The sequence below is a fragment of the Mandrillus leucophaeus genome, unplaced genomic scaffold (assembly GCF_000951045.1).
Source record: "Mandrillus leucophaeus isolate KB7577 unplaced genomic scaffold, Mleu.le_1.0 Scaffold213, whole genome shotgun sequence".
NCBI classification, from domain to species: Eukaryota; Metazoa; Chordata; class Mammalia; order Primates; family Cercopithecidae; genus Mandrillus; species Mandrillus leucophaeus.
The window spans coordinates 1,340,656-1,361,293 of NW_012102177.1; the positions used below are offsets into that span (position 1 = coordinate 1,340,656).

At 59.4% G+C, this 20,638-nt stretch overlaps 1 protein-coding gene across 1 annotated transcript in view; it reads left to right on the forward strand.

Moving 5' to 3' along the window:
- The window catches only part of MYO7B (myosin VIIB), a 90,684-nt gene that overhangs the window by 68,673 nt on the left and 1,373 nt on the right, over positions 1–20,638 (forward strand). Inside the window, exons 23-41 of the mRNA XM_011980508.1 lie at positions 4,664–4,790; positions 6,280–6,399; positions 7,499–7,672; positions 8,388–8,615; positions 9,665–9,832; positions 11,272–11,389; positions 11,481–11,607; positions 12,658–12,821; positions 13,914–14,095; positions 15,038–15,168; positions 15,497–15,654; positions 15,893–16,046; positions 16,540–16,695; positions 17,553–17,658; positions 18,447–18,560; positions 18,870–18,957; positions 19,405–19,511; positions 20,005–20,190; positions 20,506–20,622. Of these exons, the coding sequence (XP_011835898.1) occupies positions 4,664–4,790; positions 6,280–6,399; positions 7,499–7,672; positions 8,388–8,615; positions 9,665–9,832; positions 11,272–11,389; positions 11,481–11,607; positions 12,658–12,821; positions 13,914–14,095; positions 15,038–15,168; positions 15,497–15,654; positions 15,893–16,046; positions 16,540–16,695; positions 17,553–17,658; positions 18,447–18,560; positions 18,870–18,957; positions 19,405–19,511; positions 20,005–20,190; positions 20,506–20,622 (2,725 nt within the window). The remainder of the gene's footprint in view (positions 1–4,663; positions 4,791–6,279; positions 6,400–7,498; positions 7,673–8,387; positions 8,616–9,664; positions 9,833–11,271; positions 11,390–11,480; positions 11,608–12,657; positions 12,822–13,913; positions 14,096–15,037; positions 15,169–15,496; positions 15,655–15,892; positions 16,047–16,539; positions 16,696–17,552; positions 17,659–18,446; positions 18,561–18,869; positions 18,958–19,404; positions 19,512–20,004; positions 20,191–20,505; positions 20,623–20,638) is intronic.

The window sequence follows — 20,638 nt, forward strand, 5'->3', positions numbered from 1 at the left end:
GTGACCTTAGTGCCTACCTGGGCCAGGAAGGAGGAGGGCTGTTTGCCAGAGGAAAAGGGTAACAGGTCACCTGTGACAGACTGCCGTAGTTACTGAGACCGTCACGACTAGAGTTACTACTGTCACTGCTTGAGACCATTATTATGAGATGGAAGGGGGACAAACGTAGAAATGAAAACTTAAGACAAAAGAAGCTGTATTAAAGGAAGGGGCCAGGGGAAGAAGGAAAGGACTCCCTGCTCCTAGGGAACAAAGACAGCCCCCGCCCTGAGCTGCTTCCGCCCTTAGTATTTATTGGGTAGAATGAGCAGGGAGGAGGAGGTAACCATTGGTCAGCTGCTTAACTGATCACAGGTTCATGTTATTACTAACAGGCTTCAGATGTGCCCTGTAGATAATCAGAACACTTGTGCCTGGGTCATGACTGCCCTTGGCATTCCTTCTAGGCAGCAGACAGTTTCAGTTTGCCAACATTCTGCTTTTATGAGAACAGTTTGCTGTTTGCTCATATAGCCTTCAGTGGTATACTGAGTTGATCACGGCCCTTTTCAGCCTGCAGCCTCTCTCCCTTTTTGTTTTTGAATTGAGAAAGGCAATTGCAGGCTGTGCAGCCCTTAATTGCCGGTCGGTGGTGTGTTCCGTCTTCGCGTTCAGCTGATACTGGGGGAACCAGGCCCACGGTTGGGATCCATGGGTCCCTCCAGTCTCCCATTGCATGGTCGCACACACCTGAGGGCACCCACATGGTTTGTTCATTTCCTGTGAAAACACAAGCATACCCTCGTGCCTGTTAGTGAATCTACTGAAACAGAAGCAAAGGCTTTTGTGGCTGCAGCCGGGACGCGTGCCGTTGCTGAAGCATCCGCTTCACAAGCTGCAACTCAGCTTCTGCCTCTTTGGTTAATTTCCGCGAGATAAAACTCCATTGATAGCAAGAGCCAGGCTCTTTCTGATTAATAGAAGACACAGAGAAAACAAATCAAGAGTTTATCCTTCTCGTGCAATAACTCAGTTAAAAAAAAAAAAAAATCCTCAAGATCTATTACCATGAGAGACCGCATCCATAAGCCCACAAAACTTACTTTCTTCAATTCACACTGCACAAGTGGATCTACTAGATGCTGTGGGTTGTGATAGATACATCTCTCTCCTAGTTGTACTTCCAAATCCCTGACCTCCTCACTTCTTCTTACGTAGAGAAGGGTACAATTTACAGGGAGTAAGCAACAGTTAAGTAAATATTCTCCCGGTTCAAAAACCCAAAGGCCTTGTGACATCACCACCAACTGAATTTCTCCTTCACAATCCCAATCAACAACTCCTGGGGTTACAATAATGCTCTGTAAGTTAATACAGCTTTTACCTCACATTAATCCCAGGTATCCTGTTGGCAAAGGTCCCCAAATACCAGTGGGAATCTTAGTGAGTTAGTCTCCTCCAGTTAACGAAACACACTCTGCCTGGGAGATCCAATCCTGCGTTTCCAGGCATTCCTGGGAATCAGTGTACCTCTGGAGACCGACCCCTGAAACGGAGCTGTGGCCTGGACGGGGAATGCCCTCATTGTTTGAGGTGCCCGGGTCCAGGCGCCCTTCTTATTTCCAGGTGAGAAATGAGTGCCATTTTGAAGAAATTGTGAGTAGCATTGATGAGCCCAGTGATTTCCTTTATTGTAATGAGGGCAGTCTTGGCGTTTTTTCTGTTGAGAGAGGAACTGTGTTATAGGATTTGCCCAGAGGTCTGGCAGTGTTCTTTTTTGAAATGTCCAATTTTCCTACACTTACAACATTTTCCCATTTCAGGGCTTAACCCTTTGGCTTCTTTTAGATCTGTCAGCTACCAAATTAGCCGTTGCCTGAGTCAACATTTGCAGAGCAAGGAAGCTCAGTTCCCACACCTTGACAAGCTCTGAGAAAACCTCCCAAGTCCTCTGCACATCTCACAGGTGCCAGCGCACGTTTACAAGCCACGAAAGACAAAGCTAAAGTTAGCCTTTCTGTAGCCACAAAAGAAGATGGTACAAGCCAATTTTCATCCTTCCTCTCCTGTTCACTTTCGACAGGTGCTGTAGGTGGGGCAAAAAATTCTCTCAAACCCTGAAATAATGACAAAAAGATGGTACGTACCAAACTCCAAACAAAAAAGAGAAAAGAACCAAATTCTTCCCCATGTTACCCTGATTCAAAAACTTTCCGTTCTTTGTACCTCTAGGACACTGACCAGTACCTTTTTAGAGCACTAACCTTATGCTGCCAGCAGACTTGAAACGGGGTTCTCGTTTGCCTGGTTTTTAGTTTTTTCTGGGCTTTTTTTTTTTTTTTTTTTGCTCCAGCAGACCTTCCTCGCTCAAGTCCCTGTGGGACGCTGTCTGTCTGTATCTGTTCCTGTCTGTCCCTGCAAATTTCTGCTAGTCTTTGCTAGTCCTTATCTATCCCTGTCTGTCCCTATAGTCCCTGTTAGTTCCTGCAAGTCCCTGTCTTTCCCTACTTATCTCTATTTGTCTCTATTTATCTCTATTTCTGTTTACCCCTACTTATCTCTATTTGTCCCTGCAGGTCCCTTCAGGTCTGTTTGTCCCTGATTGTCCCTGTTGTGTCCCTGTCCAGACACCATTTGCCGCAGTTTGCCACTGTTACTACTTGAGACCATCATTACGAGAGTTACTACTGTCACTACTTGAGACCATAATTACGAGACGGAACGAAGGGGGATGAATGTAGAAATGAAAACTTAAGACAAAAGAAGCAGTATTAAAGGAACAGGCCAGGGGAAGAAGGGCTCCCCACCCTGAGCTACTTCAGCTGTTAGTATTTATTGGGTAGCACGAGCAGGGAGGAGGAGGTAACAGTTGGTCAGCTGCTTAATTGATCACAGGTTCATATGATTACTAACAGGCTTCAGATGTGCCCTGTAGCTAATCACAAGAAACACCTCTACCTGGGTCGTAGCCTGCCCTCAGCAATCCTTCTGGGCGGCAGACACAGTTTGTCAGTTGCCAACATTCTGCTTTTATGAGAACGGTTTGCTGTTTACTCATAGAGCCTTCAGCGGTATACTGAGTTGATTGCCACCCTCACTCTTTTGGCCTGCGATAGTCACCCTTGAGACAGCCCATAGGGTCTGGAATTTCTGAGTAATTTGCCATAGTTGGGGCATGGAGCTTCGATTCTATCCTAAGGAAAGTGGGGAAAGGTTTAAGCAAGAGAGGATCTTGATCATATTTGACTTCCAGAAAGACCTCCCTGGCAATGTGGCAGGATGGAGCCTGGGGCTGGGAGGCCAGGCAGGGCTGCTACAGAGAGCCAGAGAGAGCTGATGAGGAATTGCCCAAGGAACAGGAGCCAAGAGGAGGGGACAGAGGAAACATGCAGGAGACAGATGGCAGCATGTGGGGGCCGGTTGGAGGTGGGGGCCGGTTGGGTGGTGGGGGCTGGTTGGGTTTTGGGGGCTGGTTGGATGGTTGGGGCCGGTTAGGTGATGGGGGCCGGTTGGATTGTGGGAGCTGGTTGGATGGTGGGGGCTAGGTGGTGGGGGCCGGTTGGATGATGGGGGCCGGTTGGGTTTTGGGGGCTGGTTGGATGGTGGGGGCCGGTTAGGTGATGGGGGCCGGTTGGATTGTGGGAGCTGGTTGGATGGTGGGGGCTAGGTGGTGGGGGCCGGTTGGATGATGGGGGCCGGTTGGGTTTTGGGGGCTGGTTGGATTGTGGGAGCTGGATGGATGGTGGGGGCCGGTTGGATTGGGGCAATGGAGGGATGAGAGGGCTCTAGGATGACCCCCAGATTTCCAGTTTGAGTGAATGGCTGATGGTGATGCCTGTAGCGTGCAGAAAGAGGAGAGGGATGCAGGAACTCAGAGAAGCAGCCATGCACATTGCTTCCCAACTCTGTTCGGTGACGTCGTGTCACGGTTGACACTGGCTTTGGTGGGAACATTTACACCACAGAAATAAGCCAATGCTATGCTTTCCTTCCTGGGGAGCTGGTTGATGAACATTTACCAGCACACCACGGAGTAGTAGGGGAAAGATGCTGGCCTCTGGAGACGTGGGATTTGAGGCGCTAATGGGCCACTTTTATAGCATGATAGAGGCTTGAGTCCATGGGGAAGGACGCAGGAGAGAACCGCCCCCAATACACCCCCTCCAGGAGTGGGGAAGCTCCATAGACTGTGGCAGTGGGAAGGGTCAGGAGATGGGGTTGAATGGTTCCCATGAAGTCCTCACTTTTCTCTCTGCTGTGGAGGGGAGGGGCTGCATTCAGGGAGGGAGGTGGGGCCTCAAGGCAGAGAGAGAAATGAACATCATCATTGTGAGGCTAGATCTCACCATGAGGCTGGGGATCCCACACATCTGGGAGCAGATGGGCTGTGCAGAGGGTGCAGCTGCTGAGGACAGGGCTGTGGCTGGAGAACCCGCTCCTTCCTGAAGCCCAGCCCCACCCTAAAGGACCGAGAGCACAGGCCACGGGAGAGGAATCGAGTAGGGATGCAGAGCCTGGTGGCCCTGTCCTGAGAGAAGAGGAGGCTGGGCAGGGCCCCAGTGCTGGAGAGGTGCCCTGCCTATGGGACCCCCCAGAGGTGCAGAAGAGCTGTGTGCCCAGGTACCCCTGTCTCCTCTCCTTCTCCAGCCCCCAGCCTACTCTCCCAATGGTCTGTGTCTTTCAGGGATGAGATTTACTGCCAAATCTGCAAGCAGCTCTCAGAGAACTTCAAAACAAGCAGTGTGGCGCGGGGCTGGATCCTGCTCAGCCTCTGCCTCGGCTGCTTCCCACCCTCAGAGAGGTTCATGAAGGTGAGAGGGTCCAGGAGGGCGGGCAGGGGGCAGGTTACGGTGGGAGCATAGGTAGCCCCTGGCCCTGGAGCAGGTCCACAAATCCCAGTCCGTGGCCCGTTTCTCCTGCTCCTGCAGGACAGATGGGCAGCCGTGCCTGTGTTTCTACAGGCCTCAGTTTCCCCGTCTGGAAAAGAGGACCCTGCTCCTGGCTTCTTCCAGCCCCTATGCAGGGTCTGCAGGGTCATTTCACTTTGGCTCAGGTGCCAGGATGGCACTTCAAGACTAAAATGAGAAGGTAGATGACACGGGCCTTGAAAAGACAGGTGTCCAGGAGTGGGCCCTGCCTGGAGATGGGCCTCGGCGCCTCTTTCTAGTTCTTAGGACTGAAAATGGAGGTGGGCTGGCCGAGTGTTAGTAGCCCCAAGCTTCACTGATTTGATATACCTTTAAATTCTGATTATAAAATTAAAATGTGAAAATCCAGAACATCTAAAGCCAAAAGATCCATCCCCACACACAGAGGTAACTTCCTATTAATATTTTCTTCTGGTCTTTCCTGGTGTTACAGGGTTCTTATGATCAAACAGAAAACACTTTCTCACATGTCCCCTTGGGGGACAGCAGGAGCCACGGTCACTGAGGCCATCTGTACCTGGCACTCAGGCTGCTCCTGACACCAGTAAACCCTTCCAGGCTGTCCCTCCCCACCCCAAGGCAGAAGAAACAACATCTTTCTGTGACACAAAAAGAGCTTCAATGCGTTTTCTTGAACATGTCTGGGACATGGACTCTTTTGCCTTTTTTTTTTTGAGACAGAATCTCACTGTGTCACCCAGGTTGGAGTGCAGTGGAGCAATCTCGGCTCACTGCATCCTCTGCCTCCTGGGTTCAAGCAATTCTCCTGCCTCAGCCTCTAGAGTAGCTGGGACTACAGGTGCACATCACCGCACCAGGCTAATTTTTGTATTTTTAGTAGAGACAGGGTTTCACCATGTTGGCCAGGCTGGCCTCAAACTCCTGACCTCAGGTGATCCTCCCCCCTTGGCCTCCCAAAGTGCTGGGATTATAGGCGTGAGCCACTGTGCCTGGCCCTGCACTTTTCATTTACTGTCTTCATTATGTTTTCTCATGGTATCTGCCTCCCAGACGCCAGCTTGAGGCCTCTCTGTTCCAGAAGGCACTGGAGTTGTGAGTGGGCACTTAGAGTTCATCTTCCAGTCATTCGTCTCCATAGATGCCACCATGATCAAAAACCACACATCCACCTTTAGGATAGGCCTGCATTGTTGCAACAAAGAGTGTGCACACGTCAAGACTATGTGCCGTTTGAAACGTGTTGCCGCTGTTCCTCAGAAACACACTGATCCATGTGCCTTCTCACAGGTGTGAGGTTGCCCCTCACTGTGCCTTACACACTGAGTGTTAGAATTAAGTCCACCTGGGCAGTGAGTAGAAACTGGCGTCCTTTCTGAGTGTCTTCCTCCCTTCTCCCCTCCTCATCTACCAGTATCTACTGAACTTCATCGGCCAAGGGCCGGCGACCTATGGCCCCTTCTGTGCCGAGCGCCTGAGACGCACCTATGCCAATGGGGTGCGTGCAGAGCCCCCCACCTGGCTGGAACTGCAGGTAGGGGCCGGCAGGGGTGGGAGCTGGCAGGGTGGGGTGGGGCAGGCCCCCAGGGACCCCCCACATAGCTCATGGGGTGCCTTCTTCTAGGACAGAACTTTGTCCTCCGAGCCCTGCCATCTCCTCTGCGGTACCTCCCATGCTAGTGGTCCCTGTGAGTGCCCCTGGGGCTCAGTCTCCCCAGGCGTGGCCCCCATCTCCGAATCCATATTCCTTTAGGGCCCCACTAGCTAAGGGGAGGATCACCGAACCCATTCATTAGCATTACAGTGCACCAGCCGCTTCCAGCTGTCCCCTCCAAGGGCATTTCACTTGGTGACAAGGGCCGTGGTCACACCATGGTTGGCATCCTTAGTGGCACTGCTGTTGGGCACATGTGCCACCTCAACCTGCTTTGGCAACTGTGTCATCTGTGAGTTCTCGCTATTTTCTCAGGAAAGGTCATTCAGAACAGCCAGCCAGGGTGGCGAGGGCACCCCTGCACCCGGCTCTACACAAAGCTCTGGCCCCAGCCTAACCCTGGCAGGTGCTTGCCCTGTGGCCTGAGGTGCCCTAGACCAGGAGCTGCGGGTCACTTCCGCTGCACCTTCTTTCTGTTTTCACCCTGCCCCCGAGCCCACAGGGGCTCCCTCCCATGAGCCCTGGAATTGTAGGTGAACTTGCAGTAGCTGTGCATGTTGACACAAGGGACAATACATAAAGGCCCCAAAATGTTCCCGCGTCTTGGACTCGGATTCCCAAGAGCTGCGGGTCTTCTGTGAGGTGAAGTCACTCAACCACACCAAACTCAGGATTCTCATAAAAGCAGCCACTATGGCCCGAGGCTGCCCCCGCTGGAGGTCCAGGAGGACCTGGACGCCTGTGACTAACATTGCTCTTGCCTGGTGGCTGTGCTCCCAGCAGCAAACACCTGTTGGCCTGAATTTTGTTTTCTATGCCAAGCCCATGGCCTGGGGCTTCAGAGGGCCCACCCCCGGGAACCCACGGGATGGCAAGCAGGGCCCATGGACTGGGGAGAGGAGGGAGGTGGTGGATGGGGGGCCGGCCTCTTGTCCATAGGTTCCGAGAGGCCGGGGAACTGAATCTCATCTGTCCCCAGGCTGTCAAGTCCAAGAAGCACATCCCCATCCAAGTCATCTTGGCCACTGGAGAGAGCCTGACCGTCTCTGTGGACTCAGCCTCCACATCTCGGGAAGTGTGCATGCACATCGCTCAAAAGCAGGGCCTCAGCGACCACCTGGGCTTCTCCCTCCAGGTCGCCGTGTACGACAAGGTACTGGCCAGGCACCCTGCCCATCACCCGCCTCCCTCATACACCCAGGGAGGGCACCCCGAGGCTCAACCCCTTTCACCTATCCAGCCCGGCCACCGCCTGCCCTCCCAGCCGCCAGGCACAGGCAGGTGCACACACACACACACACACACACAGCAAGCAGCCTGTCCTCCCACACTCACATGGTCACCTCACAGCTGCACCTCAGCCCCAGCAGTGCCACGTGCATACCTGGTCCCCACGCAGCTGCCACACACAGACATCAGGCACTCACACCAGTCTCCTGCTCCAAATTCCCTCATGCCCAGGAGCTGTGGACACCCTTGCAGCAAACACGGAGGGTCACACCAGCACAGACCCTCACCGCCCACACAGGCACCCCCAATTCCACACCCTCAGACTCAGACACACACCAGTCTGCCAACCAAGGCACCCAAGGCCGAGTCATACCGGCCAGACTTACGTCTGCCTTCTTAGGGAAGGGGCTGCAGGGAGAGTAATGGGGAGTGGCAGACAGGCCATTGCTGTGTGGAGAAGCCCTTCAGTTGTCTACATGGGCTCAGCAGTGTCCACTCAGCCCGTGCTGGGCTCCAAGGGCCCCAGGCCCTGTCCTCCACCTGCACATGCTGACAGTGGGCATCCCCGTGGGGTGGGCATCCCCACGGGGTGGAACATGCAACAGCTGCTAACCCCCGCTCCCCGACTCTGGCCTCAGTTCTGGTCCCTGGGCAGTGGGCGTGACCACGTCATGGATGCCATCGCCCAGTGTGAGCAGCTGGCCCAGGAGAGGGGTGAGAGCCAGCGCCAGTCACCCTGGCGCATCTACTTCCGGAAGGAATTCTTCGCCCCCTGGCACGACTCCCGGGAGGACCCCGTTAGCACTGAGCTCATTTACCGCCAAGTCCTGCACGGAGTCTGGTCTGGCGAATACAGCTTCGAGAAGGTGAGGGGCTGAGAGCCAGGGCCACGCTGGGCTTTGCCATCAGGAGGCACCCAACTGGCTTCTGAGGCCAGGTAGAAGGCAGAGGGGCAGGAGGCCAAGGGCAGAGGAACGGGGGCCAGGAAAGGGGGTCACAAGGGTGCAGGTCCCTACCAGGCCCAGCCTGTGTTTCCTCCTCCCTTAGGCCACAGGTTTGTCTAAGCCTCCGGGGTCCGTGGTTCCGGCAGCAGGTCCCAGAGGACCCAGGCCTGCCTGGCCTCACCGCTCCTGCTCTGTTTATGGGGCAGTGAGACCTGGTGGTCGAGAACGTGGCCTTGGAGCCCTAATGCCTGAGGCCCAGCTCCCCCTCTTCTTGGCATCGTGAGCTTGGAGAGTCCTGTCACTGCTGAGCCTCGGGCCCTCATCTGACGGGGGGCTCGGGAGGGGCCGTCACCTGGCCTGTGCAGAGAGTACCGGGAGCTCTGTTGTAGAGTGATTGTGAGAAAGCGGAGTGATTGTGCCCCTGTAGTTCTGGGGGCAGCAGACAACCTCCTTGTGCCGAGTCAGGAAGATGCTGTTCGGGGACCCATGGGAGGCAGCCACAGCAGCGCAGGAAGCCCACGTGGAAGAGGCGTGGGCAGGGAGTGACGGGACACCAGGCTCCACGAGGCTTTGGGCTTCCAGCGGGAAGGGGCTTCTCGGGTCCCGTCCAGCTGAGCCCCGGCAGAAACTCCACGGGGGTGGCCGCTGGTCTCTCTTGACAAGCGAGGACTGGAGCTCTGATGGGGAAGGACCTTGCCCCTCAGAGCCACCCTGCCGGGGTTCATCCCAGAACTGAACAGCAGCCGCTGTCCTCAGGCAGAGGGCCTGTGGGGCTCGGGCCGAGGCCTCTGGGATTCCCGGCCTGCGTGGTGACCCAGTCAGGGCACGCAGGGAGGGGGAAGGTCCTGCCTGAGCTGCAGGTTAGCTCCCCTGTGCTGGGGCAGGAGCTCTGCCACGGGTCAGGGGCATCCTGGGGAAGGGTGAGCCCTTCCTCCTCTCACTCGTCCCCGTGGGTGCCCTGGGCTGTGCAGGAGGAAGAGCTGGTGCAGCTGCTGGCCCGGCACTGCTACGTACAGCTCGGCGCCTCAGCGGAGAGCAAGGCTGTCCAGGAGCTGCTGCCCAGCTGCATCCCCCACAGGCTGTACAGGACCAAGCCCCCGGACAGGTGGGCGAGCCTCGTCACTGCCGCCTGCGCCAAGGTCAGCTTGCATGCCGCTCAGGCACCCAGCCGAGGGCTCTCCTTCAGGCGGTGGGGGGCTTGTGGTGTACAGAGCGGATGGATTCCCTCCGCACAGTCCCCACCCCCGGGGAACAACAAGCTTCAGCTTGACAGTTATGTAGAGCCTCGTCCCTTCAAGTTTAAGCAGTCCACTCAGTTCAGCTCTCTGTCACAGGCCCATGCCACCTTCTTCCTTCCAAGCTGGCATCTTGGATGGGTCCCTGTGCTGGTCTGCACTGCAGTGTCTGGCCAGGCCCTGGCCTCTCGGCACGAGAGGGCACCCGCAGTGGCTGACTGCTGACCATGCCATGGCCTTGGGGGCCCCTCTGCCTGCCCCTGAGCCTTAGCATCCCCTCGCTGGGTGCATGGGAACCCCCCCAGGCCAGAGTGTATGGACATTCTAAACATTTGATACATGTCGAATATTTTCAGATCACCCTTCAGATTTGATGCATTTATTACATTCCCAAAGTCAGTATATGAATAGTAGCCACTTTTTAAAGAAATAACACTGTATTCGACAAACAGTGAAAAGAAAGTTCGGTTGGATATTATGGTCGCTGATGGACACAGCACAGTGGTGCTGGGGAGAGGAACGGGTGAAGGCAGGGAATCAGGAAAGAGGAAGGAAGGAAACTGGAAGACAAGGAACTAGAGGTGGTCCCCGAGAGAGGCCCCCAGAGACAAAGCAGAGCTCCAGAGAAGAAGAGAGAAGCGCCCGGGACACAGACTCGGAGCAGGATGCCCTCCTGCACAGAGCGAGTCACAGACCCACAAGGCATAGGCGGGCAAGAGCGAGCCTGGGCTGGGGCACACAGACAGCGCCTTCCACAGCTAGCGCAGCCCCGCCCTACAGATGCTAATGAGGGGACAGGGAACGGCTTTCCTCCCTCCTCCTAACGGGTCCCCACACCCCTCCCAGGTAGAATAGGGCAGCACGGTGGCTCACGCCTGTAATCCCAGCACTTTGGGAAGCCAAGACAGGTGGATCACCTGAGGTCAGGAGTTTGAGACCAGCCTGGCCAACATGGCAAAACCCCGTCTCTACTGAAACTACAGAAATTAGCCAGGCGCAGTGGCACGCGCCTGTAGTCCCAGCTACTCAGGAGTCTGAGGCGGGAGAATTGCTTGAACTCGGGAGGCGGAGCTTGCAGTGAGCCGAGATCGCACCACTGCACTCCAGCCTGGGTGACAGAGTGAGACTCTGTCTCAAAAAAGAAAAAAAAAAAAAAAATTAGGGCTGCGCCAGTCCCTGGGGACGTCCCAGGTCCCTCCTTGCAGGATCCGTCTCCAGGCACTGGCCTCGCTTTAAGTAGAGGCTTCTCAGAAGGATCCACCAACTCTTTTACCCTGAGCACTGGGTGAGGGATTCACTGGGGAGGCAGGTGATGGAGGTGACATCCAGGATCCCCCTCTCAGGCCCCATACGCTGAGAGGCAAGCCACACCACTGGCCGTGCGAGAGCAGGTGGTGGACGCCGCCTGCCTGCAGTGGCCGCTGCTCTTCTCCCGGCTCTTTGAAGTCACCACACTCTCAGGTAATGGCATCTGACGGGGGGCGGGGAGCGGGTATGGGCTGGGCACCCAGGGATCCCATGCAGCCTTCACATTGCCGTCTCTCCTGGCCAGGCCCCCGCCTGCCCAAGACGCAGCTGATCTTAGCTGTTAACTGGAAGGGGCTTTGCTTCCTGGACCAGCGGGAGAAGACGCTGCTGGAGCTCTCTTTCCCAGAGGTCATGGGTCTGGTTGCCAACAGGTGGGGGCCCTGAGGGCAGATCTCCTCACACCCTGAGTCCTTGGATTGATGCATCTGGGGGCTCAGGGAGAGATGGGGAGAGGGGCAGCGTGCACTCCCGGGTGACAGGCCAGGGTGGAACAAGAATCAACGTATACGATGCCCTCTGTACTTGGGAGCCCCACCCTCCCGCACCAGGCTGCACTGCCCACGAAGTACTCCGTTGGAGCATCACGGTTGCACTCGCAGCTTCTCTTTGAAACCCAGATCCACCCGGAAAGGGCACAGAAGCGTGCAGCCTCTGGTGTGCACTTATTTAGAAGGCTCCTTTCTTTGTCATGGACGAGAACTGGTGGCCTGGAGGGTACAGATTGTCTGGGACAGCGGCAAGGGACAGTGCCTGGTGTGTCCCGGGGCACAGGGCAGGGCAGGGGGGCCTCTTAGGCTGGGGCTGACCCCCACTCCCAGGGGTCTCCATGGCTCTCGTTGACTGGGAACTTTTTCATGCCTTCTGGGAAGTCCCACCCAAGCCCTGCCAGAGTGCCCCTTGGTTAAAGCACACGACAGAGTGGCACACGCATCTCTGGGCTGTGCCAGGTGTACAGTGGCCACCACTCCCCACTGGCCACCTCTCACTGAGGCTGTCCGTGCTGGGTACTTTCCTGTATGCCACGAAGTCCTGACAGCATCACCCGTTCTGCAGATGAGTAAACTGTGGCACGCCGAGGCTAGGTGGCTCAGAGTTAGCACATGGCAGAGCCGCCGACTCAGCTCAGCTCTGATCTTTGCAGCGTCCCTGTGGTGTCCCTGCACACCGGCCACCTCATCATCTGCCCAGAGCCGACCCCACACACGGGCTGCACCACTTGCAGCCTCTGAGGGGCCCTGTGTCCCGCCATCCTTCATTTGTCCAGACCCGCAGTGGTGTCTGGCCTGGTCCTGGCCCTGGTAGAGCAGCTCTGTGTCCTCATCTGTGACCCAGGACCCCCAGTCCCACCTCCTGAGGCTGTTGAGGGGCTGGATCACAGGGAGGTGGAGGGGGTTCCTGGTCACGCTGCCCTTTGTGTCCAGGGAGGCCCAGGGCAGGCAGAGGCTGCTGCTCTCCACCATGCATGAGGAGTACGAGTTTGTGTCGCCCAGCAGCGTGGCCATCGCTGAGCTGGTGGCCCTGTTCCTGGAGGGCCTGAAGGAGAGGTCCGTGTTCGCCATGGCCCTGCAGGACAGGAAGGCCACAGGTGCCAGACTGGGTGGGGTGGGGGGAGGGCTGCGCGTGGGGTCTGTAGGGAGGCGGCGTGCTCATCTCCACACACGGCAGCCGCAAGGCAAGCAGAGGGAGGGCGGGCCCCAAAGCTCTGTGGGGGCAGCTTTAGACCAGGCCCTACCTTCTCTCAGCCACTGCTTCCTCTTCTACAAAATGAGGGGCTAAAGGAGGTGGTCTCCAGCCCCGCAAGGCCAGCCATGCTCAGCGCTGCACGGCTGCAAAAGCACCGAGAGGGGCCAGCCTCCAGCCCAGGGAAGCTTTGAACACCATCCCCACAGTGCACTGCCGCAGAAGCACCCTATTATCCCATTTTACAGGCACGAGGCCAGAGGCCCAGAGACGGAGGTAGCTCGCCCAGGGTCACACAGCTCAAGGGGGTGGGAGCCTAGTTCTTGGCCGCAGCTCTCCTGCAAGCCAGCACTCCAGCGAGCTGGGCTGTGTCTGTGGGCTGTGGGGGAGCATAACAAAGCCCCAGGACCCCTGCTGGCCCAGGCTGCTGGCGGGGCAGTCATGGGCAGTGGGTGGTGCAGTTAGTGCAGGGGCTTCAGAAGGGGGTGCTGGTTGGGATGCAGCAGAAGAGGCTGTGCGTGGGGTCTTTGGGCAGTGAGAAACGTCAGCTGAGATGTGCTGCCCTGTTGCCCCATTCAGTACTCACGGCCACGGCACGAGGGAAAGAGGATTGCCATCTCCAAATTCCAGATGAGGAAGCGGGCTAGAGAGGCAGGCAGCACTCAGGCCAGGCGTGGGGACTGCCAGCCTGTGCATCCTCCCCTCCCTCATCCCTGGCTCCTGGTCAGCCTTCCGAGGGTCTCCCAGGGCTAGGGCTGCAGTCAGAGCTCTCGAGCGCCCGCCCACCCTGGGCTCTGTGCCTGTGCAGCTGTAGCAGGTGACAGCCGTCTGAGGCCCCTGAGGTTCCAGTCCCACCATTGCTCACTCTTGGAGTGGTCTTCTGCCCACCACTCTGTGCCTCTGTTTCATCCATCAAGGGAGATGACCCCCAAAATGCCAGCACAGCCTCTGGCCCCTGCAGAGCCCTCAGCAAATGGCAGCCTCCCTACCCTTACAGATGACGCCACCCTCCTGGCCTTCAAAAAGGGGGACCTGTTGGTCCTGACAAAGAAGCAGGGGCTGCTGGCCTCTGAGAACTGGACCCTCGGCCAGAACGACAGGACAGGCAAGACGGGGCTGGTGCCCACGGCCTGCCTCTACACCATCCCCACGGTCACTAAGCCCTCGGCACAGCTGCTGGTAACTGGCACGCTCCCTTGTCCTCAGCCTGGGTACCCGAGGGCAGGGTGGAGCGGTCCCGGGATGCCTAGTCAGGAGGCCTAGTTCAGGCCCTGCAGCCCACCTAGCAGAGGCCAGGAGGGCCACCTGGGCAGCCCTCAACCATTCTTGTGGCAAGGTGCGTGTGCAGTGCCAGCCAGTCCAGCTCTTGGTACTTAGTAGGCGCTCAATAAATGGGTGTTCCCTCCCTCTTCCATCATGGGTGTGTCCTGGGGACAAACCCAATCTTTCTCTGCCTCATTTACACTCTGACCCAAGGGGGCCCAAGCCTCTCCCCGCACAAGGGAACCACCCACCCCAGCCAAGACCAGGCTCTCGGGAGACAGGAACGGCAGGCATTGCAACATGGACATACCGAGTGCCGAGTATGTGCCCTGTGCCTGTGGTATGAGTCTGGGCACAATAGCAGCTCCACGCTCAGGGCAGACATTTGGGCAGATAATGATGCCTGGATGGCAACTGTGTAAAGTGCCACCAAGCAGAGGGATAAATAATAGGGTGGGGAGCTCACCCTGTCTGGGAAGGCATCCCTGAGGGAGGGACATTTGTGCTGAGGCCTGAAGTTGGTGGCAGACCAGGAAGGTAGGGCTGGGGTGAGAGGGGGCCCCATGGAGAAGGGGAGCTGGGGGTCTGAGAAACCAGAGTGCCGTGGCCCCCAGAACAGGTGATGTGGGTGCCACAGCCATTGGCACTCATCCTCCCGAGGGAAAGGAGAGAGGCACCGAGAAGCAGAGTCACGGTCCTGGGTCACACGGCAGGTGACGGGTGTGGGTGAGCCCTGGCCTGTCCAGCCCTGGGCCTGGCCCCTCCCAAGTCACTGAGGCCGCCGGGCTGGGAGGAGCCTGCAGGAAGGGCCTCATGGGCGGTGGCTCCTGGGCACCCACAGGCCTGTGCCCCCTCCAGAGCTTGCTCACCATGTCACCAGAGAAGAGGAAACTGGCGGCTCAGGAGGGGCAGCTCGCAGAGCCACGTCCCGAGGAGCCACCCAAGGAAAAGCCGCACACCCTGGAGGAGTTCTCCTACGAGTTCTTCAGGTGCCCCCCAAGCCCCGCTCCGTCTCATTGTACCCCCATTCCCAGCCCCACCCCGCCCCATTGCACCCCTGCTCCTAGCCCCGCCCCGCCCCGTTGCACCCCCGCTCCCAGCCCCGCCCCACCTCATTGCACCCACCGAGGGCTGCAGAGAGGCCACGCCACCCATGTGGAGCCTGCCTGGCCTCCCCAGGCCAGGGGAGTCAGGAGGGGCTTGCGGCAGGGTGGGGTGCTCTGGCCCTCCCGCAGCCACCCAGGGGTGTCAGAGGACAGAGAGGCGTGGGACAGAGAAGGCCACAGGGCAGGCCTCATGCCAGCCTCTGACTCACAGGGCTCCAGAGAAGGATACAGTGAGCATGGCCGTGCTGCCCCTGGCCCGTGCCCGCGGCCACCTGTGGGCCTATTCCTCCGAGCCGCTGCGACAGCCGCTGCTCAAGCGAGTCCACGCCAACGTTGACCTCTGGGACATCGCCTGCCAGATCTTTGTCGATATCCTTCCCCACCAGCCTGCCTGCGCCTTGTCAACCCCAGGGCAGAGGCACCTGGCAGCTCCTGGCCCTACAGCTGTGCTCTAGGGCAGAAGAGCCCAGGAGGTCTGAGAAACCCAGAGTGGCGGGACAGAGCCCACAAGTGGCTCACCGCAGGGCTGGGGTCAGGGGTCGGCATCTATCCCCAGTCTGTGGTCAGCGTGGGGCCGGCCCAGCACCGTGCTCCTTGACAGCCACACCCATCCTCCGGTACATGGGCGACTACCCCTCTCGGCAGGCCCGGCCCAGCCTGGAGCTCACCGACCAGATCTTCACGCTGGCCCTGCAGCACCCGGCCCTGCAGGACGAGGTCTACTGCCAGCTCCTGAAGCAGCTGACGCACAACTCCAACAGGTCTGCTGGGGCGGCGGCCGGCCCGCGCTGTCACCCTCAGTCCTCATCCCAGCCCCTGAGGCCAGACCGAGGCTCAGAGGCGACACCGCAGCTCGTGGCGGCGGAACCCCCATCTGGGCACCTGCATCAGCAGTGGGAAGGGCTGGGGCCCTTGGTCTGCTCTGCTGATGTCCTAGGGGCGGTCAGAGCAGGAGAGGACGGCCCTGCCTGCTCCCACCTCATGCGTGTGACCTGGCAGGCCATGGCCTCTGTGGGCTTCAGTGTCCTCTTCCACAAAATGGGTGCAATGCCCACCCACCCCCATTTTGAGGGTGCAAAAGCCCGTGGCATCAGGCAGCCGGGCACAGCTGGCATGGTGCAGCTTGGCTGGTGCCCTTCCCCTCGGGCCCTCTAGACCTCAGGTAGTTCTCATATCCGTCCCTGCTCCCCAAGGTGCCTGCCTGGCCTGGGTCCCCTGAGGAGCCCTTCCCCACTGACAAACGCCATCTTCCAGGCACAGCGAGGAGCGGGGCTGGCAGCTGCTGTGGCTCTGCACTGGCCTCTTCCCGCCCAGCAAGGGGCTCCTGCCCCATGCCCAAAAGTTCATCGACACCCGGAGGGGGAAGCTGCTGGCCCCCGACTGCGGCCGCCGCATCCAGAGGGTCCTCAGGTGAGCCGAGTGCCTCCAGCCCCCAGCGTTGACCCTGGGCCCACAGCCCTGGGATGCTGTGGGGCGTGGCCAGCCCTCCAGGAGCTCATGGTCCCCAGAGAACTCTCCAGAAGCCAGCATCAGCTTGGGAGGCAGGATGGGGCCCCGAGCCACCAGAGAAGAGGGTGGAGGATGAGGCCCAGGAGGGTGGAGAGAAGGCTCAGTCATAGCCACCAGCTCCCCTGCCCCACCACTGCCCAGCAGTGGCACAGAGGCACTGCCTGGGGGATAGAGGGGGACCTGGATGCCCCAGCCCAGGCCCTCAAGGCTGAGGTTAGAGGCCTGTCCTTCCAAGTCCATGCAGCCTCCCTCATCCGCCCACAGCTGGGAAGCTCTTCCTTGGCTGTCTTTGCTCTCCCCCACTGCTCCTGCTTCCTCTGCGTGGCCTCCTGTGGCCATGAGGAGGGCAGGCTGACTGTGGGAGTGGCTGATTTCAGTGGCAGCCATGGTCACAGAGGGAGGTAGGCGCCCCAGAGAGGCCCTACCAGAGTCCCTGACCCCTGCCCGATGCCCCTATTGTGTGAGAACAAGAACACGGCCAGCCTCACCCACCGGCGCCTCCCCAGGAGCCCCTGGCCTGGCCCTTCCCATGTGTGGCCCAGGCTTTCGGGCACAGCTGCAGCATCGCTGCCTCTGAGGCTGCGTGCGAGCCAGGGGCAGCCCCTGGGATGTGCGAGGGGCTGGAACCACCCGGGTGATGGTCACTGGGGTTATTTTTCTTTTGTTTCTGGCACATGGTTTAGGGCCCACGTTGGGGTTGGGGCATGGGTGAGGATGAGGGTGGGGGTGGCACCTGCAGCACGTGCTGTGCCCCTCAGGACAGGGCCCCGGAAGCAGCCCCCGCACCAGGCGGAGGTGGAGGCCGCAGAGCAGAACATCTCCCGCATTTGCCACAAGGTCTACCTCCCCAATGACACCAGCGAGGTGAGGCCCTGCTCTGGCCTGCACGGCAGATCTCAGGCCGCCGAAGGCCATGGGGCACCCTCCCTCCTTGGGAACCCCGGAGAGCCTTTTCTAGGGCTGTCCCATCCTCACCGGTCTCCTGCCCCCTCCCCATGGGACGCAGGCCCCGCCTACCCTTTGGAAGTCAGGCCAGCCCCAAGGTATGAGTTGGGGGATCCAGGCCCAGGACACGGGGGAGAGGACAGAGGGGTGGGCAGCAAGGGTGAGTCCCAGGACCTGGGGGCTCCTAGGGGCTTCTGACCAGCTGGGGTGTGGGAGAGCAGGTATCCCCACTGTGTGTGCCTTGTGCACAGAGCCTGCCATGGCTGCTGGGGGAAAAAGGGGACAGGGGACAGGTGGGAGACCACCAGGACCCAGCCGTGACACAGAGGCCTTCGCCAGGGGCAGCAAAGACAAGCGGGCTGAGGCCAAGGTGGGCAGTGTTGCCTCACGCCCTCTCCAACAGCAGGGTGGCCTTTTTGGTCTTGGGGACATTCGGGTCCCAGTAACAGGAACTTCCCACAGTCTGGCTCTGGGCTCTGAAGGCGAGTCAGAAGGCCAGGCCTCCAGGGCCCCAGGGCAACGAACGCTGGGACTGAACAACGTGAGCCTCTGGCCAGGGTTCTGGAAGGGAGGTGTGTTCTGCTCAGGGCAGACCACATCCAAGCCAGGTTTCATGAAGGAGCAAAGGTCCAGGCTAGGAAGGCTCATCCTGGGCTGTGCTGGCCCCTCGCCAGGCCCCGGGCCTCACCAGCCGCCTCTCTGTCCAGATGCTGGAGGTGGTTGCCAACACACGGGTGCGGGATGTGTGTGACAGCATTGCCACCAGGCTGCAGCTGGCCTCCTGGGAGGGCTGCAGTCTCTTCATCAAGATTGCAGACAAGGTGAGCTGCGCTGGGGCTGGGCAGACGGTGGGCGGGCGGGCAGTGAGCGGGATCCTAGGTGCTGCCTGGTGGGGGCCTCGGCCTGCCGGGGCACCCATGCTGGACCAGGCTGCACAGCCAGGGCTGCCGGGACAGAGGTAGGTGGGGTCCCGGAGCACAGCCAGCTCCACACGCCGAAAGCCCACGCACAGCCGACTCCAGTGCAGCACCCAGGCCGTAGGCGGCCAGTGGACCAGAGCCCGGCAGGGCCCTCTCAGGAGGACAGTCCTCTGGCAGCCCCCCACCGTCCCTGTACCTTCCCCTCCCCAGGTCATCAGCCAGAAGGAGGGAGACTTCTTCTTCGATTCCCTGAGGCAGGTGTCTGACTGGGTGAAGAAGAACAAGCCCCAGAAAGAAGGTGAGGAGGCCTCTGTGGAGCTGGGCGAGGGTGTGGCTGGGTGGGGTGAGGGGGCACCGTTCGGCCTCCGTGTGGCCTGTGCCCATTCATCCATCCATTCCTTCCTGTGTGTCCCTGGGTTGTGGGGACAACCAGGCCCTGGGGCCTGGTGGTGAGGGCCTCCCAGCTCAGGCAGGAACCGGTGGCTGCACCATGGGGTGATGAAGGATGTCGCAGGGCTGAGGGGCGTGACCCCCATGGGCTGGGGGTGGGAGTCCGGGAGCATTCCTGGAGAAGGCAGCCTCCACACTCATCTTGAAGGCTGAGGAAAACGTGGGGGACTGGGGAGGAAGAAGGGTGGAGGCTTTCCAGGCAGGGAGGTGGCAGGCACAGTGTGGGGGTGCCAGGGGGTCAGGGCTGGTGCACCTCCTGGGCCAGGCTTGGTGCCCACTGCTGGCCCTCGCCCAGGGGCCCCCGTGACGCTCCCCTACCAGGTGTACTTCATGCGGAAACTGTGGCTCAACATCACCCCGGGGAAGGATGTGAATTCGGACACCATACTCCATTACCACCAGGTACTGGGCAGGCTGCCCTGGTGGCCACCGGGGCCACCCCCATCCTCCCACACCTGTTCTGAGGCTGTAGAAGCCAGCAGGCCAGGGCAGGACCAGCCTCAGCCCTGGGTACCAGTCCATGTGGTGGGCAGACCAAGCCCCTGAGGGCTCTGGAACCAGGAGCAGAGGGCAACAGTGTTTGGGGACAGTGACTGCACTGGCACCTGCAGCATGACTTGGGGAGGGTGGGACAGAGGGTCCTGTGGCCCATGGAACAGTGGCCATGGCCTGCAGGGCCAACCACATGGGTGGAGCAAGGCCATCACCTCCACGCAGATACCAGGGGGCCTGCCCTGACTCAGGGTCATTCCCCTGGCCTGAAACTCTACCCTGCTCAGTCCGTCCTGGATGGGGTGGGCTAAGCCCCAGGTCCCCACCATCTGAGCGGGAAAGAGGTTGGGGGTGTACGGGTCGCGGCCGGAGACCCAGCATGCCCAGTGTGTCCACCACCCAGGAGCTGCCCAAGTACCTGCGCGGGTTCCACAAGTGTTCGCGGGAGGACGCCATCCACCTGGCGGGCCTCATCTACAAGGCCCAGTTCAACAACGACCGGTCCCAGCTGGCTAGTGTCCCCAAGATCCTGAGGGAACTGGTGCCCAAGGACCTCACACGCCTGATGTCCTCGGAGGAGTGGAAAAAGGTCCCTCACGGGGCTGGGGAAGGGTTCCTGGGCTGCTGCTCCTCCCTGGGATCCTGCCCCAGTGCCACGCCCTGCCTGGGCTCCAAGACCACATGGGTGCACACAGGTGGTGTGGAGGGTGGGCTGGCTCTGCACACACCACGCCTTCCCACGCTGTCCACGGCGCCACCGAGACTGTCCCGCGCTGCGTCCCTCCCCACCCCACCCCACCCCACCCCACCCCACTGTACTGGCCTGGGGTAGGCAGGTGCTGCCCCCACCAGGGCTTTGCGGGGCCTCGGCACCCAGGCCCTTACTGGCCCTCCTGTTCCCCAGAGCATCCTTCTGGCCTATGACAAGCACAAGGACAAGACAGTGGAGGAGGCCAAGGTGGCCTTCCTGAAGTGGATCTGCCGCTGGCCCACCTTCGGGTCTGCCTTCTTCGAGGTGAAGGTAGGCCTTGCCCCAC